The following is a 23,161-nucleotide window of genomic DNA, read 5'->3' on the forward strand; positions in this document are numbered from 1 at the left end:
AGAACGGTTTAAGTGACGCCACTGAAATTTAAACTTGATCTGTGTTTTGTGGTAATAAGCCTTTTGTAGAAGTTTTATAACATTTGGTTGAGGCAAACTAAAGTTAGAGGACGGAAACCAACTTTGGGAAGTAAGCCAAAATATTTATCAAATGGAATTTATTTTAAGATGTTGCATTAGAATGGAGATATCTGTATTGTATTTCGTTGCTAGGTAAACTCAATTTGTGACAGTCAAATCTACGTTTCACGAAGGCCAAGCTTAAAATACAATACAGATATCTCCCAATTACAGATATTTGAATTTTAATGAGGGCCGGTAAATAATGAAAACTTATAAATGTAAATAAAATGCTCCGCTGGGTGCAGCTTGAAACGACCACAGAGGTCGAACCCTGAACAGTTGGGGCAAGTATGGACACAACATTCATTATAAGCTTGATACAGCACTGAATTTGGATTGTGATTAAATATTTGACACAGCATAGGTTTCTGACACAGAATGAATGTGGTCTAAGAACTTAAAAATATTTTTAATTTGCCTATTCAAACCATATCATTATTATTTGCTTTTATATATAAATCAGAAATAACCAATTTAAAATGGAAAATTTTAAAGAAAAAAAATGGAAAAAAAGGAAAAAAAAATCCCTCCCCCAAATTTTTTGAACCCCCTTATGATTCATCACCCCCAAACTCAATCTCAGCCTTCCCTTTGTGGTATGGTACCTTGCAGTACAATTTCAGAGAGATCCATATATACACTTGAACACAAGTTATTGTCTTGAAAGTAGAAAAATGCTTGTTTTTAGGCCCCTTTTTGGCCCAAAATTCCTAAACGTTCAGGGCAATTACCCCCAAACTCAAACCAAGCTTTCCCTTTGTGATATGGAACCTTGTAGTACAATTTCATAAAGATCCATACACTTACGCACAAGTAATTGTCCTAAAACTAGAAAAATGCTTGTTTTTTGCCCCTTTTTGGCCCCTAATTCCTAATATGTTTAGGCAATTACCCCATAATCAATCCCAGCCTTCCCTTTGTGGTATGGTACATTGCAGTACAATTTCAGAGAGATCCATACACTTGAACACAAGTTATTGTCTGGAAACTAGAAAAATTCTTATTTTTGGCCCCTTATTCCTAAACGTTGTGGGCAATTACCCCCAAACTCATTTTCAGCTCTCCCTTTGTGATATGGAACCTTGTAGTGTTGTGATATGGAACCTTGTAGTGTTGTGATATGGAACCTTGTAGTACAATTTCAGAAAGATACATACACTTACACACAAGTTATTGTCATGAAACTAGAAAAATGCTTGTTTTTGCCCCTTTTTTGGCCCCTAATTCCTAAAATTTTGAGGCAATTACCCCCATAATCAATCCCAGCATTCCCTTTGTGATATGGAACCTTGTGGTACAATGTCAGAGAGATCCATACACTAACACACAAGTTATGTCTGGAAGTTTTTTTTTGTCCCCTTTTTGACCCCTAATTCCTTAACTGTTGGTACCATTATCCCCAAAATCAATCCCAACCTTTCTGTTGTGGTATTGAACCTTATGGTAAAATTTCATAGAGATCTATTCACTTAAATTAAAGTTAGAGTGCGAAAACCAATGTGTCTTCTGACGACGACGACAACGACGACGACGCCAACTTCATACCAATATACGACCACAAAAATTTGTTTGCGGTCGTATAAAAATGGAAAAAAAATGGTAACATTTGTCATTTCCATGTGTAAGGGCAATAACTCCCATAAGAAGTTGTCTGACAGTTTTACAGCTGTGAGGTTTAATTATGCATACAAATTTTCCAAAATGCTAAAATTATCACTGATACCTTTATCTTACATTCATTTAGAGTATTTTCCTGAAGAAATAACTGTGAAGAACTTCTTAAAAGCAATCGTGCTTTGAAAACGTACACAGATTTAACATATCCGTCTCTGGTCCATGTTTTACCATTGTCAAGTCAACATCCAGTATTAGAAAAATGTGATTTTTAAAATATAAAGCAAAGTTGTTGAGAACATAATGTCTGTCACCATGCTGGTGACGATTTGTCTCGGTGCTGAAGTGTCTAGAATGCTGCAAACTTGACACATTCAGTCAGGGGTACTACTTGTACAAGTTATTATTATCCACCCCTAGTTGATCCGGCCCTATAATAAAATAATAATGAATAATTAACTTCGGCGGATTTGGTGACATATCTGAATCAGTATAAATGGAATTTGTAAAAAGTATCGATGAATAGTGACAGCAGGTAAGTGAAGGATGCCTAATATTACCTTTAGCATGTTTAGAGAAACATTCAGATGAATTACTTTAAATCGATACAAAAATGAGTAATCAGTGTGATTTGTACAATTTGTTAAGCAGCATCGATATCAGTATATGAATATGAAGTTATTTTCCATGATAACCATGATAACTCAGAATACAATTGGGAAAAGTTTATATTCAATTCCGACACATAGAAGAGATAAATAGATATTTACAATCCACTGGAACACATAATAATGTAATTACCATAATGATCATTAGTCTATACATTTGTAATTGGTTTGTTTATTCAACAATTGTCTGATGATCGTGAACCAAAGTAAGGCTGGTCGTAATCACTTAATTCAATTAAAATCATAGCTATTAAAATTTACTAAGAGCTAATTTCCTAATTCTTGTAGAGTAAAACTTTGGTGGCTTGCTTGCTTTGTTTGTATAACAATGTATAAACTTTTAACTCAAGCTTTGACATCTTCAAACAATATATATAGGCATAGTTAAACCTGTATATATTATATTTACATTTAATTGGACGTTATCCCAATAAAATTGTACAATATACAAACAAAGCAAGTAAGTAAGCTAACCTGAAAGTCTTGCTCTACATGCATTAGGAAATTAGCTCTAAATAAACAATTCACAGGGCCGTAACTAGGCCTTGGGAACAGACGAGGCAGGGGTTTAACGGGAGCCGCCGATTGAGGCCCCCTGGCCGAAAATTGTAACATTAATTTATGGTTCGAAATATATCTTGTTACCTCCGTTGTTTGTATCATATTTATCGTTTTGTTTCATATTTACCATATAAAGAACTGTAATAGTCTATCAGAGCCGGTTGACAGATATTTGCCTCGAATTTTGTACCATCAATTATATAAAATTTACAGTAGGTTATATGTCTGATAGTAGAAAATGCGGGACAAGTGTGTGTGGTCAACGTTTTATTAAAAATAACACACATTTTCAATAACACTTTAATAAAGCGCAAAGAGTGGAACCTAGTCACTGTCTGTGAATGCTAGTTTGACCTTTCTTGTGCCACTATTATCCCATCGTCTGACTACTTTCTTTGAATTGAATAATTAATTTTTTTTGCTAATTCTATAAACATGATAAATGCATGTGCGTATTGCTGTGTGTTTGTTTTTCTTACAATGTACATTGGCTAGAGGTATAGGGGAGGGTTGAGATATCAAAAAACATGTTTAATTTTTAGTTCATTTATATATTTCAGAGTTTTATAGTATGACGTCCATTATCACTGAACTACATGTAGTACACATTATTGTTTAGGGGCCAGCTGAAGCACGCCTCCGGATTCGGGATTTTCTCGCTGTACTGAAGACCCATTGGTGGCCTTCGGCTGTTTTCTGCTCTTCGGTCGGGTTGTTGTCTCTTTGACACATTCCACATTTCCATTCTCAATTTTATTACACCCGAATCAATAATGATACAAATTAAATACTCTCTAGTCACCTTTACCATGGTTAATTGTGTGACCGTCTTTATTTCACAAGCCCAAAGTATTCCCACAATACTCCATGGAAATTCAAAGTATCAAGCAATCAAATTGTCATTCTGCCAAGGTCTTGTCCTGTCCGTTTAACATTTGAATGGAATAATCACATACATTTTGTAACTTGCTCTCTATATATAGCTAAAAGAAAGCCTACTTCATGTACTTGCCGTTAAACCAAACAAATCCTCCATCCATCCAAAATAAATGTTTTGTTTTCGAATAGCAGCCAGGTTTGCAGCAAAACATTTGAAAATGCCTCAAATCTTCATTTCAGGGCTCAAGCTACCAGGCGACTTGGGCGAAGAAGTCGCCTTCCCGACCGTCACTTCGCTTTCCCCGACCCCCAAAAGCGAAATCAAGTCGCCCTGTTCTTGACGATACTCGCTTTCAGTCGCTTCCGTCATCGGACATTTTCAATTTTTACCAAGTTGATGAAACATCAATTTTTTATTGATAATTAAAGAAATTCAGACATAAACGATTCATTATCTTTAGAAAAGAGATTGAAGCATTGTCTTCGCAGTGTGTAGCAGGTTATTTGATAAAAATACAACTTTTTATCACTTCATGTATTTTCGCAAGTTCCGGTGCTTGTTACTCGAAAACGTACATCAACCTAAATTTCGGCGGCAAAATAAGTTTGTTACTTCATTTAAACGTGATAAAAGTTTCCTCCAGTAAATGTTTAATCCATTTATTGCATTAAAAACGTCATGTTCCTTTTCAAATAACTTGTCAAACATCGTTTATTTTTGTAAATTTTCTTGCATTCGTCCGCCATTGACCGATTTATAAACTACGGATCTGAACCGGACCAGCTATGACCGAAATCCGTACTTTTACAATAATTACTACGGACGCACGGACGGAACAGCTGACAGAAGATTATTGATCCCAAAGGGAAAAATTACGCATTCCACACACATTAAGAGACTTTTGGTTACATCTAATTGATTGATGTATTTGGTTACATCTAATTGATTGATGTATTTGGTTACATCTAATTGATTGATGTATATAATTCCCTATTTTTTTTATGGATTGTTTCAAAGTTGCTTAACTCTGAGACTATTATACTAATTTCAATATATTATGGCCCAGCTTAATAACTTTTATATTTTTTTATGAGAAACACTGAATTTCATACACAAGTTAATTTTTAATTAAATTGTAATAATGATATATTATAATTTCTTTACATTTTTTAAAATAATTTTTTTTTTTAGTGCTAGATATTTAGTTGGAATAAGTTTCTCACAAGAACCTTAGTAAAACTTAAACAACTTTTAATTTCAAATGTTACTTTAATTGTATTTTTTTTACTCAGATATGAATTGAACAATATAAAAAGAACATTATTTACATATGGCCCTTTATACTATTGTAAAATCCAAACATTGTAGCGCACGGCGCGAATGAGCACTTCTCTTTCAAATCTCACCACTTCTCCCTATCAGTTTCAAAAAGAGAAGTCACTTCTCCCTATAATTCTGAAGTAGTGTGAGCCCTGCATTTTATTTGAAAGAGAACTACATACAAATTGTGGGGTGTTTAGGTATTCATGTGTGATCTGTGAATGCTTCTTTAATAATATTAACTGAGCAAGGTGAAGAATTCAAACTATTTTAATTTTGATTTACTTTGCGAACTGACAACATGACTGATAATGTTGGAAATATCCATTATCAATAATTCATTTTCACGGGAAATAAATAATTACAGAACCAAATGCCGGTTTACTGGCGATGGTAATCAGATACAGAGATATTGATACCTTACGTTGAAATAAAAGTACAGAAGCTGCACGTCAACATAAATTACTATTCGAAGTATGCATTACTTAATTCTTGATGTTAAAATGCAAGGATGTGTTCTACCCTCTGCATGCATGCCTAACTTTCTCCATTTTCTTTTTTTCCCTTATTATTTTTTTTTGCCAGCAATTGCCTCGTCTGCCTCATTGTAGTTACGGCCCTGATTCAAGGTCTTTATAGTTGGATCTTTTATTAGAAGTTCTAATAACGTTTGTCAGGACCTCAGCAGGAATATCAACTCTTCCTGCTGCTTTTCAAAGATAAGCATGAAATACATGTACAGCTTTTAAGACTTCTTCTTATATATATCTATAATAATATTCAAGATAATAACAAACTAGAGGCTCTAAAGAGCCTGTGTCGCTCACCTTCGTCTATGTGAATATTCAACAGAGGACACAGATGAATTCATGACAAAATTGAGTTTTGGTGATGGTGATGTTTTGTAGATCTTACTTTACTGAACAATCTTGCTGCGTACAATTATCCCTATTAATTAGGTTTGGCCCAGTAGTTTCAGTGGAAAATGTAAGTAAAAACTTACAAATTTTATGAAAATTGTTAAAATTTACCATAAAGGGCAATAACTCCTTAGGGGGTCAATTGACCATTTTGGTCATGTTGACTTATTTTTAGGTCTTACTTTGTTGAAAATTATTGCTGTTTACAGTTTATCTCTATCTATAATAATATTCAAGATAATAACAAAAAAGCCAAAATTTCCTTAAAATTACCAATTCAGGGGCAACCTACTAACCAGTTGTCCAATTCATCTGAAAATTTAAGAGCAGATAGTTCTTGACCTGATAAACAATATCAACCCCTATCAGAATTGCTCTAAATGCTTTGGTTTTTGAGTTATGAGCCAAAAACTGCATTTTACCCCTATGTTCTATTTTTAGCCATGGCGGCCATTTTGGTTGATTGGTCGGGTCACCGGACACAATTTTTAATCTAGATACCCCAATGATGATTGTGGCTAAGTTTCATTTAATTTGGCCCAGCAGTTTCAGAGGAGAAGATTTTTGTAAAAGATTACATAGATTTACGAAAAATGGTTAAAAATTGACTTTAAAGGGCAATTACTTCTAAAGGGATCAACTGACCATTTTGGTCCAGTTGACTTATTTGTAAATCTTACTTTGCTGAACATTTTTGCAGTTTACAGTTTATCTCTATCTATAATAATATTCAAGATAATAACCAAAAACAGCAAAATTTCCTTAAAATTATCAATTCAGTGGCAGCAACCCAACAACCAGTTGTCCAATTCATCTGAAAATTTCAGGGCAGGTAGATCTTAACCTGATAAACAAATTTACCCCATGTCAGATTTGCTCTAAATGCTTCGGTTTTTGATTTATCAGCCAAAAACTGCATTTTACCCCTATGTTCTATTTTTAGCCATGGCGGCCATTTTGGTTAATTGGTCGGGTCACCGGACACAAATTTTAAACTAGATACCCCAATGATGATTGTGGCCAAGTTTGATTTTATTTGGCCCAGTAGTTTCAGAGGAGAAGATTTTTGTAAAAGTTAACGACGGACGACGACGACGACGGACGACAGACGACGGACGCAGGACACCAAGTGATGGGAAAAACTCACTTGGCCCTTTGGGCCAGGTGAGCTAAAAACTGCAAAATTTTGTTAAAACTACCAATTTGGTGGCAGAAACCCAACAATGGGTTGCTCGATTCGTCTGATAATTTCATGGCTGATAGATCTTGACAAATTGAACAATTTAACCCCATGTCAGATTTGCTCTAAAAGCTTTAGTTTTTAAGATATAAGCTAAAAACTGCATTTGACCCCTATGTTCTATTTGTAGCCATGGTGGCCATGTTTGACGATGGATCAAAACTTCGGAGTTTCAGAGAAGAAGATTTTTGAAATAGTTTATGACAACAGACGACGAAGGACGCCAAGTGATGGCATAAGCTCACATGGGGCCCTTTGGGCTCCGGTGAGCTAAAAAGGGAGACAATGCCATTTAATATAAGGCAAAATAATAAAAACTAGAGGCTCTAAAGAGCCTGTGTCGCTCACCTTGGCCTATGTGAATATTACACAATGGACACAGATGGATTCATGACAAAATTGTGTTTTGGTGATGGTGATGTGTTTGTAGATCTTACTTTACTAAACATTCTTGCTGCTTACAATTATCTCGATCTATAACAGTACTTTCTGTGGAAAATGTTATTGAAAATCTTCAAATTTTTAGAAAATTGTTAAAAATTGACTATGAAGAGTAATAACTCCTTAGGTGGTCAATTGACTATTTTGGTCATAGTGACTTATTTTTAGTTCTTACTTTGCTGTACATTATTGCTGTTTACAGTTTATCTCTATCTATAATAATATTCAAGATAACAAAAAAAACAGCAAAATTTCCTCAAAATTACTAATTCAGTAGCAGCAACCTAACAACCGATTATCCGATTCATCTGAAAATTCCAGGGCAGATAAATCGTGACCTGATCAACAATTTTACTTCCTGTCAGATTTGTTCTAAATGCTTTGGTTTTTGAGTTATAAGCCAAAAACTGCATTTTACCCCTATGTTCTATTTTTAGCCATGGCGGCCATCTTGGTTGGTTGGCCGGGTCACCGGACACATTTTTTAAACTAGATACCCCAATGATGATTATGACCAAGTTTGGATTAATTTGTCCCAGTAGTTTCAGAGGAGAAGATTTTTGTAAAAGATAACTAAGACTTACGAAAAATGGTTAAAAATTGACTAAAAAGGGCAATAACTCCTAAAGGGGTCAACTGACCATTTCGGTCACGTTGACTTTTTTGTAAATCTTACTTAGCTGAACATTATTGTAGTTTACAGTTTATCTCTATCTATAATAATATTCAAGATAATAACCAAAAACAGCAAAATTTCCTTAAAATTACCCAATTCAGGGGCAGCAACCCAACAACGGGTTGTCCTATTCATCTGAAAATTTCAGGCCAAATAGATCTTGACCTGATAAACAATTTTACCACGTGTCAGATTTGCTCTAAATGCTTTGGTTTTTGAGTTATAAGCCAAAAACTGCATTTTACCCCTATGTTCTATTTTTAGCCATGGCGGCCATCTTGGTTAGTTGGCCGGGTCACCGGACACATTTTTTGAACTAGATACCCCAATGATGATAGTGGCCAAGTTTAGTTTAATTTGGCCCAGTAGTTTCAGAGGAGAAGATTTTTGTAAAAGTTAACGAAGACGACGGACGACGACGACGGACGACGGACACCGGACGCAAAGTGATGGGAAAAGCTCACTTGGCCCTTCGGGCCAGGTGTGCTAAAAATCTTAAAGACTCATTATCTTTAATAAATATGTACAATGATGTATGGAAAAGTTTGACACAAGCTTTCTGTTTTTTTGGTGTTTTTTTTTCGATTTTAAAGACTGAAAATAAAATATATTGACTCTGAAATTAAAATTTTGGGTTATATATTAAAACCACTATATACTCATGATACTGCACAGACTTTAAACCCATTGACAAGGATGATGGTGTCTAAGTAACTGCAATTCAGAATACCGAACATGTTGAATGAGGGCATTTTTTTAAAGAAAATACTTTTAACCATGCTATTGACATTCTTATCTTTATCTATAATCATATTTTTTACTTTTCTTTATTTTCTGTTTTTTTTATATTTTTGGTTTATTTTTCTATTTCAACAATTTCTTTATCATATTGGCTTGAATTTTTTTATTTTGTTCATCTAAAGTTCCTTTCTTAGTGGTCCATTTATAAACATGATAAAACATCATTTCCTTAAGTTCTACATGTTCTAGTTCGTTAATATATGATCATGATGATAAACCTGTCATCCATACATGTTTACTACGCATGGACGGACTTACCGGACAACAACACTTCTGTGAAAACAGAGGTGACCCATTTGTCTGATTGATTTTCAAATCTTTTCAGATATATGATTGCGGAAATAAGATAGTAAAAAATGTACGTAACATTGAGTTTTCAGTGAATAGATTCAAATCAAATTTGATGCAATTTTTATATAATAAAGAAGAAATATACACGATCAAAGCCTTAGATGGGCGGAGTTACCAGACTGCATCGTATCTTCATTTTTATTCCCTATAAATATTTTTTTATATTGGGGCGGATCGACTAAGGGCCCGATTGACATGAAGCTACAAGAACTTGAGAAGTACCTGACTGACATTGCAGTAGTGAATGAAAAGATGGTAATTTTAATTTTACCTGGAACTACTACCCACAGTTTTCATCAACTCTTCATCATCATGGTGTTCATCTGAATCAGCATCAACTTTGGGAAGAAAGTTTTTAACAAGATATTCTATAACTTTAAAATGATTTTCCTGTTCAAGTTCTTTGACACTTGTGTCAAATGTCAAGTTAGCATTCAAATAATCCATCATCTTGATTAAATCTGCATCGAGGGGTGGCAAAACTGCATTTATATTTGAAAACATGTCGAAAAATTCATCAATGCTCTTCGTGGATGGGTCGATCCAGTTCCAATTAATCTGAAGATTTTCTAGTTCGCTCATCGTCCAATCACTTGTTTCACGCGGAATGTAACTACTCAGTGCAGTTAATTTCTTCTTCTTATCGCTTGATGCGGAATAATAATCGCCATCTGATCTTTTTGTCCACAGTGGATCATCTTCTGAATTTGAGCTGTGCCGTTTGCGTTTGCGTTTAGGTTTCGAGGATGACGCCATGTTGTGCCGAGGATAATTGTTCTCAACTCATCAATATACGGCAGCCGGTACGGTCACAGAACCGTTCGAATGCAGCACCGGAATACGTCCCCAGAACCATTTAAAAGTCATGCGCAGCACTTGTTAGCTAAATACCGACAAACAATTGTGACCTGAATGACCACAAATAAACACAACATAATATATATTATATATATATATATTGTAATCACAGTAGTCTTAGATTATAATTATCAGTTTCGTTTGTTTGTCTCAGTGATTAAGGAGGTTATATGAGACATATAACCTCCTTGGTCTGATTAAATGATAACGAGGTGTTTGTCGCTCCTTTTTTTAAATAAATTGTGACCTATATTATAGTTGTTATAGTCATATCCCATAATTATTGTAGCTGAATATTTCTCTTATGTAAAAAGTACCCAGTAATCAATAAAAAAATTATTTGATCTATATGTATTCATCCATACGGAGACGCCCTTTAATTTCAACGATGAGTATTAATGGTATTAATATCAAAAGTCTATTATAGTTTAATACTTGTATACGTTATATTATTAGATCTTTAATTATAGGTATCTCCCAAGAGCGTTGCTGGAAAAGCTGGTTTGCGGGACGGTGACTTGATTTGCTACATTAACAAAGCTTACGTCGCTGACGTCACACATCAACACATGTTGATTTTCATTTGTAAATGAGTGGTTTGGCAAAGTTGCATGTCCACCGATGTCCAGACATTGTGCGAGAAAATATTTTAAGAAGATACGATGCTACTGGAAACAAAAAAATTGGTCGTTTCTTCGTGGAGAATTGAACTTAATATCAAAGAATACAAAACTAGCTCTTTTTTTGTAGATAAAACTAGATAGCTGACATGCTTTTACATCGAAGAGTTAAACTTGCTTTAAGTCGTGCTCAAACCTTTTAACAGAAAATAAAGGAAAATGGTGTAAACGTGCACGGGACACAGTCAATGCATAGAAAAAAATACATATTATCAATGGTCAGGGTTTTTATTTCTGTTCTTCATCTTGATAGTCGCTGAAGGGTCTTCAACAATGAAAGAATCAATGATACCATAAAACAAGGTCAAGATGATCCCTAGTGTCGACTCAAGCATTACTAGTACTTAAAGCATAATACTGCAATGTCACTATATTTAAATCAAGTCATAAAAAAATCACCAAAGTCTAAAGACAATACAGGCAGATCCGGTATTAATGATCATGAGAATTACGATTTTTGCATTATCCTACATATCGGTCTTTAAATGTTGTCCCTAAAACCTAAAAGTCTTAAATTACAACGAATCTATATAATTGCTTTGAGACAAGAATATTGTCAAAAATAAAATAGATAAAAATTAATTGCGTTTCAATGTAAAATAGAATCCGGGAAACGCTCAGAATGCACGATTTTGCGTGATTTTTCTCGGAGCTTCTGGGGGCCTTGAGCAGCGGCCACCCCAGACCCCTCGCCGAAATGTTTTACAATGAATCTATATATTTGCTGTGAGACCAGAATATTGTCAAAAAAAAATAGATAAAAATTAATTGTGTTTCAATGTAAAAAAGAATCCGGGAAACGTTCAGAATGCACGATTTTGCGTGATTTTTCTCGGAGCTTCTGGGGGCCATGAGCAGCGGCCCCCAGACCCCTCGCCGAAAATTATTTTGCCTCACTTTTAAAACAGGCTAGTTATGGCACTGGAAAAGGTTTTGTTGAATTAGTTCTAAGGACGTTTTATCCTATATTTTAATTTTAAATACAGAATTAAGTAGGTTCTTATAGGGTGTATACTTTCCTGTAAAAATGGTTGCATTTGAATTACTTATATTATTACTTCACAACTTAATTCTGACAAGGTACGTTATTGGTTAAAATTAATATTTAGTAATTTATGTTTAGTTCTGGATAGGTGACGTCCTTAATATCATAATTTAAAAAAAAATCATGATTCTTACAAGGTATAAAGAACTATATATACAAGTTGTGTCTAAGGACGTTCGCCAGAATTAAGACTGGTACATAAAGAATGTATATATGTTACAGTGAATTTGTATAATCAGGGATTATGTAGAATCCCTGATTTTTCAGGGAATATGTAGAATCACTAAAATCATTAGTAATTATATATAATCCCTGAAAATGACCAGTGATTTTACATAATCACTGAACATTTTAATAATTATTCTACAAATTCCCTAATATAATTTCAGGGATTATGAATAATTTAAGGATCCTTTGTTTGATAAAAAAAAATGAAAATATATAAACAAATTCTCATTTTTTACTTTTATATTCCTTGCCAGATGAAATAATTTTGCTTTTGAACACAGAGGATGGTTTTAAAGACTATAACCAGCAAAGGGTTTTGAGATAAAGTTTAAGTCTTCAAAATTAACAATATCAAGATTCCCTTTATAGCGATAACTTTACATGTAGTGTTTGTTTATTAAAAGCAAGCTTCAAATGGATATCCATGTTCTATTCTTAAATCTACAGAGCATGTTATTTGTGGTACATGTAAAACAAATGGTGAAGAAGTTTATGGAAGATGTTTTTTTCGTTTTTGTTCAAACAGAGACATGTTTCTGGTTCAAATGAACAAGAAATCCAAACAGAGAAATCTTACACATGTAATGTATAGAAAAGCTAAGGATTGACAATTAGAACAAAGTTTTAGAGCATTTAGTGTTATAATCCTGGTACCTAATTGATAACTAATTATATTCTCATAGCAAAAAAGGAAAGGGAATTAAAAAAAAACATAATGGTTCAACAAAAGTCTGATAAAGGATATTGCCTGGTAAAAAAACCATATCTCAATCGAACCAGTTCGAGGTTGCTAATTTCTCTTTTTTTTACAGATGTTTTTACTGAACACTTTATTCTCAGGCGGGTCATAAAATCTGATCTGATATGTGAAGAAAAATGTTTTCTAAAATTTGGATATTGTCAATGTGTGAAGCATATTATTTTAATATATTATGTTTAACATTTTAATATACTGTGCTTAACATTTTGAAAAAGAACAAATTATCATTTTGATATTTTGTTCTTAGCAGTCTACAATTTAAGTTTATATAGTGTATTGCTGTTTCAATATGATTTCATAGCATAAATAATTTGACTTTTATTCATTTTCTTTATAAATAAAACTATTTCTTCATTTCAGTTATTATGTATAATCCCTGTCGTTATTTCTAGTGATTCTATATAATCCCTGAAAATTTTAGTGATTATATATAATCCCTAAACTGGCCAGTGATTCTACATAATCCCTGAAAACTTCAGGGATTCTACATAATCACTGATTATACAAATTCACTGTAACATATACATATTATTGGTACTGAAAAGGTTACTTTTATATATTTTTAAGCCCCCGGTCGCCATTTAGTTTTACCCTTGTCAGTCTGTACGTCCGCCCGTACGTCCGTACATCCGTACTCCGTATCTCCCTGAATTGGTTTCCGTTCTCCAACTTTAGTTTGCCCCAACCAAATGTTATGAAACTTATACACAATGCTTATAACTACAAATCACAGTTAGAGATTGAATGTGGGTGGCGTCACTTTACCTTTCTAGAGTTGTGCCCAATTATAAATGGAAAAATTGTTGAAATTTTCATTCCCGTTATCCAACTTACGTTTGCCTCAACCAGACTGTTATGAAACTTATACACAGTGCTTATAACCCCATAACTCTGATCAAGTACGAAATATGGTAGCGTCACTTATACTGTTTTTCAGTTATATTATATGCAAACAGGGACACCATTTGTGTTCTGACCAGGTATGGTTGTTTTTACTGTAAATAAAGGTTGGTTCTGAGGAGGTACCGACACAAAGTTTTCTTAGTAAATTTAGTTCTGACAAGGTATGGTTGTTTTAGCTATAAATAAACGTGGGTTCTGAGAAGGTAACGACATTCAGTTTACTTAGAAATTTAGTTCTGACAAGGTATAGTTGTTTTAGCTATAAATAAACGTGGGTTCTGAGGAGGTACCGACACAAAGTTTTCTTAGAAAATTTAGTTCTGACAAGGTATGGTTGTTTTTACTGTAAATAAAGGTTGGTTCTGAGGAGGTACTGACACAAAGTTTTCTTAGTAAATTTAGTTCTGACAAGGTATGGTTGTTTTAGCTATAAATAAACATGGGTTCTGAGGAGGTACCGACACAAAGTTTTCTTAGAAAATTTAGTTCTGACAAGGTATTGTTGTTTTTACTGTAAATAAACGTGGGTTCTGAGGAGGAACCGACACTCAGTTTACTTTAAAAAGTTTGGTTCTGACAGGGTATGGTTGTTTTTACTGTAAATAAAGGTTGGTTCTGAGGAGGTACCGACACAAAGTTTTCTTTAGAAATTTAGTTCTGACAAGGTATGGTTGTTTTATCTATAAATAAACGTGGGTTCTGAGGAGGTACCGACACAAAGTTTTCTTAGAAAATTTAGTTCTGACAAGGTATGGTTGTTTATACTGTAAATAAAGGTTGGTTCTGAGGAGGTACCGTTACAAAGTTTTCTTAGAAAATTTAGTATTGACAAGGTATGGTTGTTTTTACTATAAATAACGGTTGGTTCTGAGGAGGTACCGACACTCGGTTAACTCAGAAAATTTAGTTCTGACAAGGTATGGTTGTTTGTAATGTAATTAAAGGTTGGTTCTGAGGAGGTACCGACACAAAGTATTCTTAGAAAATTTAGTTCTGACAAGGTCATGAAGGTATTGTTGTTTTTACTGTAAATATAGGTGGGTTCTGAGGAGGTACCGACACAAAGTTTTCTTAGTAAATTTAGTTCTGACAAGGTATGGTTGTTTGTAATGTAATTAAAGGTTGGTTCTGAGGAGGTACCGACACAAAGTTTTCTTAGAAAATTTAGTTATGACAAGGTATGGTTGTTTTTACTGTAAATAAAGGTTGGTTCTGAGGAGGTACCGACACAAAGTTTTCTTAGTAAATTTAGTTCTGACAAGGTATGGTTATTTATACTGTAAATAAAGGTTGGTTCTGAGGAGGTACCGTTACAAAGTTTTCTTAGAAAATTTAGTATTGACAAGGTATGGTTGTTTTTACTATAAATAACGGTTGGTTCTGAGGAGGTACCGTTACAAAGTTTTCTTAGAAAATTTAGTATTGACAAGGTATGGTTGTTTTTACTATAAATAACGGTGGGTTCTGAGGAGGTACCGACACAAAGTTTTCTTAGTAAATTTAGTTCTGACAAGGTATGGTTGTTTTAGCTATAAATAAACATGGGTTCTGAGGAGGTACCGACACAAAGTTTTCTTAGGAAATTTAGTTCTGACAAGGTATTGTTGTTTTTACTGTAAATAAACGTGGGTTCTGAGGAGGTACCGTAACAAAGTTTTCTTTTAAAAATTTAGTTCTGACAAGGTATTGTTGTTTTTACTGTAAATAAACGTGGGTTCTGAGGAGGTACCCACACTCAGTTTACTTTGAAAAGTTTGGTTCTGACAGGGTATGGTTGTTTTAACTGTAAATAAAGGTTGGTTCTGAGGAGGTACCGACACTCAGTTTACTCAGAAAATGTAGTTCTGACAAGGTATGGTTGTTTTAGCTATAAATAAACGTGGGTTCTGAGGAGGTACCGACACAAAGTTTTCTTAGTAAATTTAGTTCTGACAAGGTATGGTTGTTTATACTGTAAATAAAGGTTGGTTCTGAGGAGGTACCGTTACAAAGTTTTCTTAGAAAATTTAGTATTGACAAGGTATGGTTGTTTTTACTATAAATAACGGTTGGTTCTGAGGAGGTACCGTTACAAAGTTTTCTTAGAAAATTTAGTATTGACAAGGTATGGTTGTTTTTACTATAAATAACGCAGGGTTCTGAGGAGGTACTGACACAACTCGGACTACCAGATATCTCGGCCCAAAACAAACTCGGCCTATTACAAAGTCGGCTTCACAAACTTGGTCTATAACAGACTCAAACTATCACAAACTCGGACTGCTAAAAGATATAAGTATGATAAACGAAATAAGTATTATTTTATATGAAATTAACTATCAGTACTTTATTTTAAATGAAGTAATGGGTTAAAATGAGGGTACCCAAATTGCACCCATTTCAACAGTTTTTCACCTACATTTATTCAAGGAACAGACAAAAATGTTCATTCTGTGTTTTTTGTAGACGTAACCAATTTACTAGTTCAACACTGAATCATAGAAAAATGGGTTTGAACCTTCCTCCAAACAACCCAAGAATCTGTAATGAAGAGTATCTAAACTTGCAAGTGAATATAGTTCATCAGCAATGTTTCTGAGCTTATTTTGTCAAAATTGAAGCAAACTTGCCACTAAAAGCGTATTATTTCACTGTTTGACTATGAATGAACTTGGCCAAAAATAACTATATCTTGCTTTATTATATTTCTTGTAGCTAAAACCCTTTAAACATTGTATTTTTAAAATCAATATGAGATAAGGTATCTTCTGGTACCAGTCATACTTTATCATTTTTTTTTTATCTTAAGTGAATTTTGGTGGAATTAGACCTCAGTCAATTATTCTCTGAACAATTTTTTAAAATTTTTTTCCCCCGTCTTATTCTTTAATTTGCAAGGTTTTCTTGTTTCAAAAGATGTTTCCAAGTTATTTCATATATGATATCAAGCAGATTATACATTATTGAAACTGACCCAGTTTAACTGAACGCCTTTCTTCGTAAGAGTTATCTCCTCAAACACTATTTTTCTTGTTATCTCTACTACTTTAATTCACAACAGTAAAGACCATGACAAAACTACTTTCCCACATTGCTATTAAATCCTCAGGATGTTGACCACAATTTTGACCAGATAAATAATTAAAATGGCAAGGTGCACAACTATAGATGTCATGATGGAAGTACACCACTAATTCATATGGCCCCATTGCTTTCTATGTTAAATTCCTCAATTTCAAGCACTCAGGCACAGCTCTTTTGTTTTAAGTTCAAATAAAATGACAATCATTGCATGTCAAAGCAACACTTCATGGTGTCTTGTACTGAAAAAATCAGCATACCTTTAATGGCATATAAGAAAGAACTGGTTCCCAAAACTTCGGATGTACCAAAATAGGTACTTCAGATCTGACAAACAGGCAAAATGTACCCTCTTTTTTAAATTTCATGCAATTTTTTTTATTATTAAAAATTATAAGTCAAAAAGTGTTCAACAATGATCACCAGTCATTCAGCTTTCATTTGATATCAAAATTGCCTAAATATTCTACATATTTTGAAAGTTACACCCATGCGTAGGAACTATTTTGTGTTAAATATGTACTACTTTCTGGTAATGGTATGTGCTTTCCGGCCGGCCCGAATTAGTGGTGTTACACCTATAACAGAACCAAACTTGCCATATTGACTTCAGCATTTCTTAATTTCATTCTATGATCTATTCTAAGCAATAAAAAAACATATAAAGCTTTAGTCCAAACACTATTTTACTGATTTTAAGCTCAAATTGGACTGGTAGTAACATATGTGTTATGCAAAAAAAACTGCATATAAGGATATTACCAATGGCCAGTATGATTTTTTTATTCTCAATATCGTGGTTCTATTTGTTAATTTAAACTAGGAAAACAATGTGCTTACCAATAGTCATATTTTTGTCAGAGGATGTTCATTTAATAAAAATATATTAGTCCAAACCTAAGACATAATTGAGAATATTGTCCCCCCTTTTTTCTTCAAATTAGAAAAGGGACATTTTTGGTACAAACCAAACTTCTGTGGTACAATATAGATTATTAAGAGCAATTTATATATCCCTCAGCTGGATAACATGCAAAACTGGTTCAAAATTGCATGTACAGTGAGATTTTGGAATTCTTATATGAGTATATATACTAATTGCCTAGATTGTAAATTAAAGGCTACCATAAGAAAACCAATAAAACTTGAAAAATCATTGGATTATTTGACCAAGAGCTATTTTTTTTACAATAAACAAGTCATAATATGCATGTTTTATTGATTTAAATCCCAAATAATGCAAAAATAAGAACTTGGGGTGACAAGTCTTAACTGCATGCATGTTGTATGACCATTAAAGGCTAAAATACCTTATTGTGTCAATTTAAGAGCTGAAATTTGGCATAAACAGAATTGTTCATCCCCAAAGGTTGATTAATCATGATTACTGACATCAAATATGACCAATTTTCATTGGAATAGGTAAAACTTCTAAAAATTGAATTTCTGATGATTCTCTGTAATAGGAAGTACACCACTAATTCATGGCCCCATTGCTTGCTATGTTAATTCCTCAATTTCAAGCAGACACAGCTCTTTTGTTTTAAGTTCAAATAAAGTGACAATCATTGCATGTCAAAGCAACACTTTATGGTGTCTTAATGTACTGAAAAAATCAGCATACCTTTAATGGCATATAAGTAAGGACTCTGTGGGAACGTCACGTCAATAAACTCGATCATATCTGCCGTAATGCATAATTGGTGTTATCGACGTTGGTAAAAATTACAAAAAAAAACTTTTTCACTCGATGTCCGTTAAAAATTAAATATCACAGGAAACTTAAATTTTAGCTCTTCAAACTAGGCTAAAAGTTATAGATTTTACCTTTTTGTATCTGTAATTCATAACAATGTGAAAATCGGTAATATTATCCACAACGTTTATTTTTCGCTATCATATGCAACAATTTAAGGGCATACGATACAGTATTGAACCTGTATTTACAAGTTGATGAAAATTGGCATATAGGCTATTTTTTACCTCATTAAATCAAATATGTAATAAAAAATATACCTTCATGTGCTACTTTTTGAGTAAAATGAGTTCGAAATTTTGTGTATTTGCTCAAAATTCAGATTTGTGTCCGTATTTTCTTTTTCGAAAGAAAGACATAACTTTTTTGTTTTAAAAGATAAACACAAAATACTTTTTGTTAAATAATCGGTAATTTCTGTATTTTATAAGTATCATTAAAAATTATGCAATTTTTATTCCGAAATAACTCTATATTTATCAAATGTTCATGAATAGAGGAAAAAACGTCATTTTTTGCTGCATGTTTATCAAAATTTAAAAAATTGCGCTATTTACAGTTTTATAAAATTTGGGTCACATAATCTCGTAAACAGACATCAAGGTTGGGAATGATTTTGGGGGTTATGGTCCCACCAGTTTAGGAATTAGGGGGGCAAAGGGGCCCAAATAAGTATTTTATCTTCAATCAAAACCTTCCCAGCTGCAGATGGTTTATGCATGTAATAGGTGTGTTCAGCTATTAAAAGGAAAAGAATGCCAACATTGAAAGTGAAACTAAGGTGAAACATTTCTTTGACTGATTCGATCTACAAAAAAAAAATCATTCTTAGACAGGTAAAAATAATGATAAGTTTTGTAGTCATATATTGGTATCACGTCATTGTCCTCCAAAGACATTTGGTTTCTGAACAATAACTTTAGTATAAGTGAATAGAAATCTATGAAATTTGAACACAAAGTTTATGACAATGAAAGGAAGGTTGGGAATGATTTTGGGGGTTATGGTCCCACCAGTTTAGGAATTAGGGGGGCAAAGGGGCCCAAATAAGTATTTTATAACTTGTGGTATGGATCTCTCTAAAATTATGCCACAAGTTTCCATACATCAAAGGGATAGTTAGGATTGGCTATGCAGGGTTATGGCTTAAACCGTTAAGGAATAAGGGGCAAAAGATAGGGGAAAATTGTTAAGGGACTATTAAAAAAAATCAAATTACCTCCCTTACACTGCTTTTGAATTATGCATCAAGAAATGTTGTTTTGTCTTGAGGTGATTAGCTGTCAATTTTTTTTTAGAAATTACTTTTAAAATTTAAAACTGATTAAAGAATATTAATTATAACCATTTAATACAAAAAAGAAGATGTGGTATGATTGCCAATGAGACAACTCTCAACAAGAGACCAAAGTGACAAAGAAATTAACAACTATAGGTCACTGTATGGCCTTCAACAATGAGCAAAACCCATACTACATAGTCAGCTATAAAAGGGGGGGGGGCAATTTTTTCCCATTTCAGATTTTAGAAATTAAATAGAAAATTTCTTCAATTATTTTTTTTGGGGGGAGGGGGTGTAGGGGGGTCAATTTACAACAGCATAGTGTATTGCACATTACATGAGGTAATAATGATGAATACACCAATCTTTTTCATTTTAGAGTCATATGAAACAAGTGACCGGTGAAAAATAATGTTTATCCAATTCTTGAACTAATGCATGTATATACATTTGTATATCATAAACATAGTCTTCTGTGCACGATTTTATCATTTTTTACGCAACCATATCGTATGATCACCATTTTTTTTCTTTCTCAGTCTGTTATGAAGTGAAAATATGGAAGCTACTTAAATGTCATGTTTAAAAGGTTTGCCGATTGACACCTTATAGTAAACAATCAACAATTTAACGTGGATATTGAGCATGTGTTTAACATGTACACAATCAGATAATAGTCTATTTTAAAGACAGATCCATGCGTATTACAATCACCGGATTTTCACGAGAGGGTCATGCTGAGGTCACTTTGCATACAAAAAATATATCGGCAAATTGCTTCCTGGAAGCAAGCAATTCAAATAAGGTAAACTTCTTCAAAATATGAACAAAAAAAAGATTTTTTTTCAGAAAAAAGTATATGTACATAAGTTTTATAATGAAAACTTTCCATTTAGTTATAAAAAACATATGCATTATTTATTTTTTTTAATTTGAGGTTTCATATGACTTTAAACCTAATTTAGTCAAATTGGTAACTTTATTGTAGATGAAGAAAGTGAAGAAGAAATTGCAGAAATATTTAGACCAGAAAAGAAAGGTATATGTTTTTTGAGAAAAAATAAAGGCAGCAGTAGTATACTGCTTATAGTATTGTGGTTATTTTAGTGAAGCAAAGGGTCAAAGATGATTGGTATAGATTTCACTAAAATTTATATTTTAAAGATCAAATTTATTTGTTAATGCATATGGATTCACCAATATAAAGATACACATTACATATAAGTCTGATTAACTTGAAACTTAGTACACATGTTCCCTATGACATGATCTTTCTAATTTATATCAACTAAAATTAATTTGTAGATATTCATCCAGATTTTAGAAAATAAATGGGGAGGTTGGGAGGATTTTATTTCAAAAACTTTATTTCATATGAAACCCTCTTGTGGCATATACTTCATATATGCAAGTGTAATAATAAGCTTATATCATGTATAAGGAATTATACATAATTTTTACAATTCTGAAATAAATATCTCTGATGGCAACCACTGTTTTACATTCAATTTTCGCTATAGAAACCTATTTATAAGTGACTTGAGTGTTGAGAAATGCACTCTTCAGTTGTACTACCTACACTCCATTTATCATGTTTATTTTACTTCTAAGCAAAGCATTATGGTCCCCATAAAATAGCAAATGTATTGGTATGCAAAACAAGTATGAGAAGTACAGAATAAAATGAAAACTCAAACCGTTTTAAAAATAATAGGGTTGGTGCCTTATACATCATTGTACATGTTATATGCAAGATGCAAAATATAATTACAATGTAAAACATGAACTTTAAAAATAAGAAAGTTGTTTAATGTCGAATCTGTTAAGGGTATAAAGACGGAGGGTGTTTGCTGTTTGTCATAAAAAAAACCAACAGCCATCATGAGTGGGTAATTCTAAGGAATTGTGATAATAAAATACATATGTTTGTCGACTTTTTGAACTCAATATACAGTCATAAATCTAAAAGTTTGTGCTTGTGTCAATTTCTTTTAATCCAGTCATGTTTTATTGTACCAATGTCATAGGTGGATCCAGGGGGGGGGGGGGGCCGTGGGAAAAAAATGGTTGATTATATAGGGAATCACTGAAGCATGACTGGAGCGGCCCCCCCCCTTAGGAAAAGTTCTGGATCCGCCACTGAATGTGTTCCATGTTCCTTGCGCTTTGGATATCATTCCCAGTCCAAATTTCCCGACACAAAGCCATTGTCTAAATAAAAATATCCATTTTTTTCTATTCACAGAAATTTTGCGTTCTTGGACACAGCCTATTATACATACTTGTAACCTGAATATTTCATGCCTTTCTCGTAATCAATGCAATCTCTATTCTCTGCAGATGATGTTGTCATATTAGAACATGTTGACTTAATCATTATGTCTAGATTACTGCAAGAAAAACAAAGACTGAAATTTGAAACAGGAAGTTATGAATGAAACAAAATTATTGATGGTTATAGGTTCAGAATGAACAAAATCCTGAAATCGTATTTTTTTTTATTAAAACAAATCTGGATGAGTCGATTTCCGAGAGGGCCTGGGTGGGGTTGAAAATCAATTAAATCTAATTGGCCTTAAATGCCAAATTATATTTATTACTCTAATTTCACAGTCCACTGAACATAGACAATGATAATACGAGAGAAGCATCCATGTACTTTGGACACATTCTTGTTTGTATGAAAAAAACAATAAACCTTTTCCAAATGTTTTGCTGTTTTAAAAAAAAATATAGATATTATACATTATCTTCATTCATTCTTGAAAATGACAATAGTATTAAAAAAAGGAATCCAACTGTATCAACAATTTTCTTACTTGCAAGTCAAATTATAGATTTGCATAATTTTCATTGTAGGAAGAAGATATGTGCAATGGAGTGAGAAAGATTCGAGCATTGTAAAATCCTACTTCAAACAATACATCCAGGATGTTTCTAAAGAAGGTGCAAAAGGGAGAATGCCAGGTATGTTTTATTGCATATAGTATTAAC

At 33.1% G+C, this 23,161-nt stretch overlaps 1 protein-coding gene across 2 annotated transcripts in view; it reads right to left on the reverse strand.

The window, feature by feature from the left end:
* Nucleotides 1–10,478, reverse strand: part of LOC143054742 (uncharacterized) — a 30,205-nt gene extending 19,727 nt beyond the window's left edge. Inside the window, exon 1 of one of the 2 annotated variants that reach the window (XM_076227784.1) lies at nt 9,867–10,478. In XM_076227784.1, the coding sequence (XP_076083899.1) occupies nt 9,867–10,351 (485 nt within the window). In that variant the 5' untranslated portion in view covers nt 10,352–10,478. Of the gene's footprint in view, nt 1–1,846; nt 2,476–9,866 lie in introns of those variants that run through there. The other variant, XM_076227789.1, reaches the window with a different exon arrangement.
* Nucleotides 10,479–23,161: the final 12,683 nt, after the last annotated feature.

Source organism: Mytilus galloprovincialis, chromosome 1, assembly GCF_965363235.1.
Source record: "Mytilus galloprovincialis chromosome 1, xbMytGall1.hap1.1, whole genome shotgun sequence".
Classification (NCBI taxonomy): Eukaryota; Metazoa; Mollusca; class Bivalvia; order Mytilida; family Mytilidae; genus Mytilus; species Mytilus galloprovincialis.